Here is a 10788-nt window from a genome sequence, read left to right as displayed (position 1 = left end):
AGATAACATTTACCCGATACACTACAAACGCAAGATAGTAAATCAAATCTTTCTTTCTTTTTTTATTTTTAAAAAAGGGACACCACTTATTTCTACAAGATGATGGAATTTTTTAATGCATTATTAATAATATAAAACGTATTAGTTCTTCTGCCAAGACTGATAAAGATAGAGATTTGACAAAACCCATTCAATGACTCATTGTTTTGCATTGAATACCTAACTTATAAATAAGATGTGTCAGTAGAAAGGACAAGTGGAAACTCATGCAGAACATACAAAAATGCCTTATGGGAATATCTGCAATTACAATGGACTAATCAAAACAGTTTTGAAATTTTCAATTGAATTAGGTTAATCAACATATCAACTTATAATGTGAAAGCAAAGAATAGCAAGCACTACTTTTTATTTCTATTAAGCATGAAATTAACTGAAGCTTGTTTTTATAAACATTTGGAGTAAAGTATTCTTATGGCATGCATATAAATTATGATTTTTCAAAAGTTGGTTTTATTGTGTATTTGACTACCGAAATATAAAAACCCTGCCGTGTACAACTAACCATTCACTTAACTGAATATTCATTCTGTCTTTTTGAAATGTACACACAACATCATGTCTGCATAGAAATCATGATTCAGGATTGGTTTAATCTATCATCCAACTATCTATCATTACCATAGTAAGAGAAAAATAGATTATGTTTGTTTTGTAAATTTAGAGGAAAAATCCCTAAACTGGTTTATAGGGTTTTTAGAGTACTCCAAATAGTAAACTGTTAGGAATTTAATATACTGAGATGATGGATAGACAGATGGATGGATGAATGGATGGATGGATGGATGATAGATAGATAGATAGATAGATAGATAGATAGATAGATAGATAGAGATAATAAATAAATGTGTGTGAGAGAGAGGGAGGTATTTTTGGCAGCGTGTTTAATTGTGGTTGGCTGAAAGAGTGATTGGCACAAGTCACCAACATGTGTTTATGACTGAGGCAGAATGAAAACACATTTCCTCCATTCCTTTAGAAATTAGACAAACCTACAGGGATGCTTAATATTACTCCTTTAGGTCCTAGAATCAACACATAAAATAGATGTATCTGATCCTGCTAGAATTTCTAGTTCATTTAATGTTATGTTTTTATAGATGCACTCCATTCTACATTGTTGGTACTTGAGTTTAAAAATTGAAAACATCTTATAAATATACAAAATTAACAAAACTTCACAAAATTTTCAGTGTTCAAAATTTATGAAGTAGGGCACACTTGGAAAGGTTATAAATGATAAATTAAAAAAAAATCAGTTTCTAAATACTGAGTAAAATAAATTGATAAAATCTATGTTTAAGAGTTAAATTTATAATGAACATTGGAAATATTGAGATATATATATTGTATTCAGTGTCTATTGTTCCTTTCTTTATGAAATTTCTACTGACTGCAATGGTGACATTTTCACCCTTGACCAATTTTGCAATGGAGTTTTAACACCGTAAAAAAAAACCAACCAGATAATTTTACAGCCCCACTAGTCAGTTCACGGGATTTTCAAGACAGTAATTGGTGCAACCTTGGAAATAATGGCACATTGCAGGATCTTACAGTATTCTGCTGACAAAGTTTGTGTACAATAAAAACAGTGGGTTTATCAATGTAGTTTGATCTAATGTCTTGCCCTTTCATGGTAAGAAAAAGAGAAGCAAAGGGTAGGAGGCTAACTACTCAGTGTGAGCTACTTTAGTTTCTATATCCAATCTCTGATTATTACTTTTTCTGCCTAAACTTTCTTTAGCAGGAAATTTCTATACCATTCTTCATTTTCTTTATTGTTTATAAAACGTGTTACTATTTTTCAATTATAACTATAATATATTTAATGGATTATTTATATGAGTAAATATTTAATTATTTGCAAAAGCTTTCACAAAACCTGAAGGTTTCATCAGGATGATACAAACACTGTAATGTCGTATGCAAGTTCTCCCTCTTATATACATGTTATATACCTTTTATTGTAATAAGAGCTTTTATTGTGATGTCACAATGCTCATTTAATCCTTTAGTCTCACTTGCCCCCTCCTTGTAAATATCCAATGGGAGATGGCTGCTTACAGATTTGAAGAAGACCAAGACTTCTGAGTGAAACTCAACTCAAAAATATGGATACAAGTTTTCTCAGGGTGAATATGGATCAGAAATAAAGCAAGCCCTTCCTTAGAAACTTTTGTAGGAGTTTCTACAAAATTTAACTTTTTAAACTTTTTTTCTACCTTCCTTCCTTCCTCCCCCCCCCCCCCAAGTCAATAGCATCTGAATCAGAGGTGGTATTCAGCAGGTTCTGACCAGTTCTGGAGAACCAGTATCCAATTCCTGGAGACCCGCTGGACAATTCCAGGGCTTGGGAAAATGACCAGACCAAGGTCACACATCTGGCTTGTGCCTTAGTTACAGAGGTGGTATTCAGCAGGTTCTGACCAGTTCTGGAGAACCGGTAGTGGAAATTTTGAGTAGTTTGGAGAACCGGTAAATACCATCTCTGACTGGCCCCACTCCCATCTATTCTCTGCCCTCCAAGTCCCAGCTGATTGGGAGGAAATGGGGATTTTGCAGTAGCCTTCCTCTGGAGTGGGGAGGGAATAGAGATTTTATAGTATCCTTCCCCTGGAGCCAGGTGGGAATTGATATTTTACAGTATCCTTCCCCTGCCATGCACACCAAGCCACGCCCACCAAGCCACACCAACCCACCTAGTCATGCCAGTAGTAAAAAAAAATTGAATCCCACCACTGATCTTAATCCTGCCCATCTAATAACCCAGTACAGAATATTCACAGTTTACACTGTATGGAAGCTGCTATTTAAGTGAATATGCTTTACACTCCTATATAAAGGGATATATAAATACTTTAAAACACATGAATTGATATTTGCCATTCAGGCAAATCACAGAATCTACAATACAATGCTATGCTGTTAGATATTAAGGGAGAGATGTGCTTGCTTGTTTTTCATTTCTGCTAAATTTAGTAAATAATAAACTTGTCTAAAGTCCCAAAGGGAGAAGAATTTAATTTACTTAAATTTTGTGAAACAATTATTTTACAATCCACTTTGTAAAACAGCTAGGGTTACCAATTTGGGTTGCTACATCTGGGTGGCCCGTTGATGGCAGCAAAGGGACACTGAAAGCTTAGCAAGTAGTGGCCATCTTGTTGTTGTTGTTTTTTTACTACCTAGAAGTGATAGCATTAGAATCAAGCAGAAGCTATTGTGTGGAGTTGAATGGTTTGAATAATGGCCTTAACCTTTGCTGCTTGGTCTGAACAAAGCTCCAGGCTTTCCCTGTGTTCTGTGCTGTCTTTGTGTCAATTCCTCTCACTTTATTTTCCAAAGCAGAAACAAAATGCTGATCATTCCTTATAAACTTTTATATTGTTTGGGGTCAAGGTTGTCTGAGCAAATCTCTTCTTCCATTTCCTCTCGCCTTCCACTCTGACATCATCTCAGGAGAGTCATTTCAGAGACTTGGGATGAAGCTTTCTCTATTACTGCCTCAGTAATAGGCACTAATGGCGCCTCCCAAAAGCACTAAAGGCCTTTCTTTAGACATTGTTATTTATTTATATTTTAATTATGTTGTACTAATTGTATTATTTTTAGTATCCTTTGTTTTATACCCTTTCATCCTTTCATTGTAGTGTGGGAAGAAACTGAATTGGTTCAGTTCCAATTCGGGAGTAAATAACTGGAGACAAAATGGAGGCTGGAGGCTGATTTGAAAGAGGGTCCATTTATTGATGAACAGGATCACATGTTTGTGCTTTTGGTGCAGCTAGCCACATGGAGTTGAGAGTGGGGGGGGGTTATGTCTTCTATTGGACTTTGCACTTGAGCTTCCTGTTCCTGTGCAAGAACATCAGAGGTGGTATTCAGCCAGTTTGGACAAGTTCAGGCAAACTGGTAGCTCCGACGATCAATTGGCCCTGCCCACTTGCCCCTGCTTTATCCTGTCCTTTATTTTCTACTTTCTAGCTCATCTCAATCATGCAGCACAGCTGATTTTCCCAGCCAGCTGTTTCATTTACCATTGCTGACTTGGAAGGTAAGCAGCTGATCTTCGAAATGCTCCATTTTCAGCGCTGTGCACGTGTGCTCACCGAACCAGTTGTTAAACCAGCAGCATCTCACCATTGAAGAACATGTATTCTATTGGCTGTTGTCAGACTCCCATGGGGCCATGTAGATGTTATATATGGGTCATAGCTGGCTCTATAGGCAAAGTACAAATCCTAGGTGTTTGTCTAAGTTAATTTTGGTTGAAGTTTTGACTGCTCTGAGATGATGCAATGAAGAAGCTTGTGTTCTGAAAGGGTGTTGGGCAATTCCTATTGTGGCTTAATGGCTTTGTCAGAAGCATAATTCCATCATCCTGGAGCTGAAGGTCTTTTGTTTTGTAGATAGGCTGGGCCAGTCTTTCCTAATGGGCACACAATATCTGCTTGGGAGTATTAAGATTGAGTCTGCTTCCTTCCTCTTAAAAAACATATTTCTCATTTAAGGAAATATAAGATTCTTCCTTTTTAAATATTCCTCAAAACATTTCATTCTTCTTCTAGGAGGGTGGGTCCTGACTTTCTAGACTCTTCAGTCTTCTCTAGACTCTTCTAGACTCTTCACTCTTCTAGGAGGGTGGGTCCTGACTTTCTACAGTACACACTGAGAGATGCTGGTCTGCAGCAATTAAATATGTCTTTCCTTTCAGATTAATTTCTGATTTTAACATGAACATGTCTAAAACATGCATTTCGGTATCTGTTTATTTTCATATATATATGTATTATTTATCAGTACAATTTATCAGTACATATATTTATCAGTACAATTACAACACACACACACACACACACACACACACACACACACACACACACACACACATATATATATATATATATATATATATATATATATATATATATATATATATATATATATGTTTTCATAGATTTTCACGGGTGTAGGTATGCAGGTTTTGTTGTATTCAGATCTTTTCCCATGTAGGATTGAGATTGTCTTGGCAACATTTCGGCAAGATCTCACTTGCCATCTTCAGGCTTGGGCTTAAAATGCGATCAGAGCTGCCGTCCTGTAAATCTTGGTGGGAGGGGATGGGGTGCTGGCTTTGTTTCAGTAAGTGGAATGATTGGTTGTGTGGTTGTATCATGATTGGTAGATTGGTGCTGATTGGTGCTGGCTGTGTGTGCATTGTGTGCACAACATTGTGTGCACAACAATGCACACAATGCACACACACACACACACACACACACACACACACACACACACACACACACACACACACATATATATATATATATATATATATATATATATATATATATATATATATATATATATATATTCATAGATTTTCACGGGTGTAGGTATGCAGGTTTTGTTGTATTCAGATCTTTTCCCATGTAGGATTGAGATTGTCTTGGCAACATTTCGGCAAGATCTCACTTGCCATCTTCAGGCTTGGGCTTAAAATGCGATCAGAGCTGCCGTCCTGTAAATCTTGGTGGGAGGGGATGGGGTGCTGGCTTTGTTTCAGTAAGTGGAATGATTGGTTGTGTGGTTGTATCATGATTGGTAGATTGGTGCTGATTGGTGCTGGCTGTGTGTGCATTGTGTGCACAACATTGTGTGCACAACAATGCACACAATGCACACACACACACACACACACACACACACACACACACACACACACATATATATATATATATATATATATATATATATATATATATATATATATATGAAAATAAACACATACCGAAATGCATGTTTTAGACATGTTCATGTTAAAATCAGATTTATATATATAAATCTAAAAAAATGCTGATTTTTGCCTCTTGTGAAATCTAATTTTTAGATTTTATTTCATTTGAGATGCAAGAAGAGTCATTAGCTTAGAAATAAAGTCAAATTCATGTTATTGTTCAAATTCAGCTGCAGATAAATATATTAATTCTATACACCATAAAAATTTGAGGAATGCCCTCCCTCAAATGTGTTTGTCAGATATTAAAAATAAGTGCCATCACAGTAAAACTGTCTCCCCTCGGTCTGAAAACACATTGATAATCTACTGTATTTTTTGGTTATTGTAGATTGTTTTTACAATTCAAATCATGGTAAGCTGGCCAAAGGATAATTCATAAGTGTTTCAAATTCTATGGGCTTTTTTCCTCATTATTCTTGCTTTTGAATTTTACATCCAACTGTTTTAGGGATTATTTTGTATTATTATATTTTATACAGAGCATAATAAGCTAACGTTTTTGTTCTGAAATGCTTATCTGTTTTCACTTGATCATGATGCAGAATAACCCCAGTAGACTAATACTGTTTGGGAAATGAATTTGTAAGATTCCAAGCCCCTATTTGAAAAGACATATTTGCATAATATTTAGTTAAATCCCCAATGGACACGGTAAGACCTTGACTTTGTTTGCAGATGCTATCTTGAATTCATAAACAGTTATATTTCTTCCATACTTTAATGCTTTAAGATACATTTTAAAGAAGATTCTATATTTTCTGAGTATAATCTAAAAGTGAAGCGTCATGGGAAGCTTTACAAGGAAGATTTATTTCATGCACCACTATTAATCTCATTTTTATTTTACTTGCATCAATAACTCTGCGCAGAATCTGAAATAAATTATTATGAAAGGCATATGGATTTTGAAGAGTATCTACATCTTCCGCATCAGTTATCCACAAATGGAATCAACAGCTAGACTTTCTGGTTCATTTGCTGTAATACAGATAACAATATTATCACTAACTTTTAATTTTTCCTTTAACTATATGTAAAGAAGGCAAAACAGTTTTAGCTTCTCTTTATTTTTAATTCCTTCCAGACATTTCTTTTTACTTTTCTTTTGGAAGCCATCCAAAATAAAGCTGTTTAATACATGTAGAATTATTTTTAAATTGCAAAGTGAAGAAGAAGCTGGTGAAAGAGTAGGAAGGGGAAAGATGTATTTAACCTTAGGTAGGTACATTAAATAAGAAGAGATAAGTATGAAGTGCATGTGAAACAAATGGTAAAAATGAGACAGGACTACAGGTTCCAATTTCAAACCTTTATAGATTGTAATGTTAAAAGAAAGGTAGTTTATCTAACACAGGTAGATCATATTTGAGGTTGTAAAACTTTATAACCACAAACATCAGGCCATGTAAATTATATCCTGCTTTTTCCTAATATCAGATCTGCTTAATATTCTCGAGAATTCACAAGTTATTAACCTGTGAAATTTGAATTGGTTCCGGTCAGGGTGGCCTTGGAAATGTTTGGAATGGACCATTGTAGATGCCTACACTTTGTTTTGTACACTTTGGAGAGAAAAGAAAGGAAGATGATGGTTCACAGCTATTTGAAATTACACACTAGTCTACCAATCTATAATATCTACCTATCAAGATGGATTGGACTCTGGATGTATTCCAAGCATCTTGTTTTGCAAAGGAAATGCAATCAATGGGGAGCAGTGGAATGGAAGAATACAGTTCCATGGACAAAATCTAATGTGTTAATGAATGCCACACTGGAAGCCACTTAAAATTAGGCTGGATTTCATCCTGAATTAAATTTGGTTTCTAGTTCTGAAAGTTCTTTTTTCAGGGTGAGCCATATTGCCTTTGAAAATGGGTTGGACTTTGCTCTCAGAAAGGTGGATAGTACCAGAGCAACAGCAACAATCACATAATTTAATTTAACATTAGTTAAAATGGATTTTTTTAATTCTTTCCTAACTTTTTAATTAAAATAGTTGTTTAGTTTAAATACATTTTAAGTAATTATCCAGCTCATACTTTATGTCAGCATATACATGCATACGTGCGCTATATGATGTTTCTCAGTACATGAAAATTATAATTGTCTGTTTCTCTAATGGATCGATAATGTATAAGAGTTAATTAGCTTTGCAGAACCCTCATTTTAAGAAAAATTCTTTGCTTCTCCAAACATGGATCCAAAAAATGTCTATGGAGATTTTCAGCCATCAAGGTCATGTTTGTCCTGCTTTCTCAGAAGGCAAGTGGACTTTCTTGGTTTTTTCTTTCTTCTTTGAAGACATTTCATTTCTTATCCAAGAAGCTTCTTCAGCTTTGGCTGGATGGTGGGAAATGGAAGCATTTATACTCCTTGCAGACAGCTAGTCATTTTCATTCTTTTAGAGAATGGTTTTAGAGAATCATTGGTTTAGAGCAGTGTTTCTCAAACTTTTTTTAACCATCGCCCCCTTAAGACACAATTTGATTTGCCACCGCCCCCTAAAGATTATTTAATTGTATAATATACAAAATGTATTAAATTGCAAAACGTATTACATGTAAATAAATTTTAATGGTGCAGAACAATGTTTGATAAACTCAACTTTTATTCAGAACTTTTAATGAGATGGATGACACTGATGTTTCGCAACCAATTCACTCACTCTAGGATCGATGTTGCTTAGAAGTAGTCTCAAATCTCCCCTTTTTACAATTTGCAGGCGATTTCTTTGCTTGGTAAGAAGTTTAGAAACCGCACTAAATCCGCATTCAGCCATGTAAGATGATGGGAAAGCAAGAAAATAAAGTTTAATTGCCTCCCACAAATTTGGATATCTTTCAGGAATTTCTTTCTGCAACCAAAAATCCGCGTACGATTTTTTGAAGAGAGGTTTCAATTCAAAGTCGTTCTTTACAGCAATTAAGTCTTCTTGAATTACAAGATTAGTGTCACTTCCACAAACATAAGTAAATGGATTTAGCACCCAGTCTGGGATTTCCATATTTATAAGATCTTGGTATCTTTCAATCATGTTCTCCTGCAGAGATTTCAAATGATCACAATAAATCAAGAGGTCGTCATCTACTATAGAAGTATCAGTGTCAGCAATTTGTAGTTTAAGAGTTGGAAAATGAGACAAATTCAAACGACCAATGTTTTCTCTGAAGAAACACAGCTTTTCTATGAAATTACAAATTTTAGATTTTGCCTTAATGAGGCTTATATCATCACCTTGTAATTGCAAATTTAAATCATTGAATATACAGAATAAATCAGTTAAATACGCAATATCCGTTTTGCATGCCAAGAGATCATCACTCAAATCACTGCATTTATTTTCCTGTAAAAATTGCACGACTGTGTCGAACAGAGAATAAAATCATTTAAAACAGTTTCCTTTGGATAACCATCTCACCTCGGTATGTAGAAGGAGACGGTCAATTCTTCGTTATTCTCAACACACAATTGATGTAATATTCGAGAATTGAAGGGTTGATTCTTAATTTTATTCACTGATTTTACAACAATGCTGAGGGAATTATGAAGACGACAGCTCAAGTTTTTGGCAACCAAATGCTGTCGATGAATTACACAATGTATCGTAAAAACGTCTGGTACTGCCTTTTTTAAATAAGAAAGAAATCCCTTGTGTTTTCCTGTTAATGCGGGAGCACCATCTGTAGCACAAGCAATGATGTTTTTCATTGGTATATCTTGTTCTTTGAAGAATTGTTCAACTACCGTAAAAATAGACGCACCTCGAGTGTCTGTTTCCAACTCCTTAGCAAACAGTAATTCTTGCATTACTTCATTATCTTTAATAAAACGAGCATAACCCAAGAGCAGTGCTTCATTGCCTGGTAGCGTAGATTCATCCAGTTGCAGGCCAAATCTTTGTTTTTTCAGAATATCACACAAACTTTCTTCAATATCTTCAGCCATTTCATCAATTCTTCTTCGAACAGTATCATCACTGAGAGGAATAGATTTGGTGATGACACTAGGAGAGCTATGATGTACTACTGTGCGCAACACTTCTTCTACGACAGGTAAAAGAAGCTTCTCTCCAATTGAATGTGGATTCCCTGATTTAGCAATTAGTTTGGCAATATTGTAAGAACAAACGAGTCCATCGTCAGCTTTTTGTGTTTGTTTTGTCAGAAAAGAGACGATAGATTTTCTTTGCCTTAATTTGTCTCTTAAAGCTTGAAAGTACGATAGATCTTGGTTCACCTTATCAGGATGCATTTTTTTGAGGTGTTCAGCGAGTCTTGATGGCTTCATCGCCTCATTAGAGAGTTCTTTCTCACAAATAAGACACAAAGGCTTTTGATCATTATGAGGAGCAGTAATAAAGCCGAATTTCAAATATTCAACTGAATACTGTCTGCACTTTTTCTTTAATGTGTTCTGAGACATAACTTCGGTAACCAAAAAAATCTGAAAAAAAATATATGGTGTTATCAACTTACTATAAATATTAAGAAACCTTACATGCAAACTACCTAATGTAATAACCTAACACTCCTAATTGATAAATCAAAAAACCAGGGGCTCGTAACATAAAGCCGATCGCAAAAGTCGTTTGCATTTGCAAACTTGTAAGTGGCTTTGCGCCTACTTGCAAATGCTTGTAACATAAAGCTTCTTGCTTTGTTTTGTAAAGCGCCTCCAGCTGCATGCAAATTTGGGAATGGCTTTGCAAGCGGATTGGAGGTTTATGTTACATTGCCAAAAGCAAGTGGTTGCATTTTTTACGTTTGCGTGTGGCTATGCAAGCAGTTGCAAGAAAAGACGTTTTATGTTACAGGAATGTTTGCAAGTGCTTGCTATATCCTAGTTTGCAAGCAGCTTAGCTTTTATGTTACGAGCCCCAGAAACAATAGGCCAGCTTTATGACTGAACTCTATTAATTTATA

At 35.2% G+C, this 10788-nt stretch overlaps 1 protein-coding gene across 1 annotated transcript; it reads right to left on the bottom strand.

Moving 5' to 3' along the window:
• Positions 1-8486: 8486 nt before the first annotated feature.
• Positions 8487-10288, bottom strand: FAM200C (family with sequence similarity 200 member C; the record flags this gene model as incomplete). The annotated part of the gene is made up of 2 exons (XM_081964471.1): positions 8487-9030; positions 9285-10288. 2 exons carry the CDS (start codon positions 10286-10288, stop codon positions 8487-8489), a joined length of 1548 nt encoding a protein of 515 aa, XP_081820597.1.
• Between the last annotated feature and the right edge of the window lie 500 nt (positions 10289-10788).

The sequence above is a fragment of the Natrix helvetica genome (assembly GCF_964273705.1).
Source record: "Natrix helvetica genome assembly, chromosome: 1".
Taxonomy (NCBI): Eukaryota; Metazoa; Chordata; class Lepidosauria; order Squamata; family Natricidae; genus Natrix; species Natrix helvetica.
Note: the sequence above shows the minus strand (reverse complement) of the source record. Positions and strands in the feature narration are given on the sequence as shown.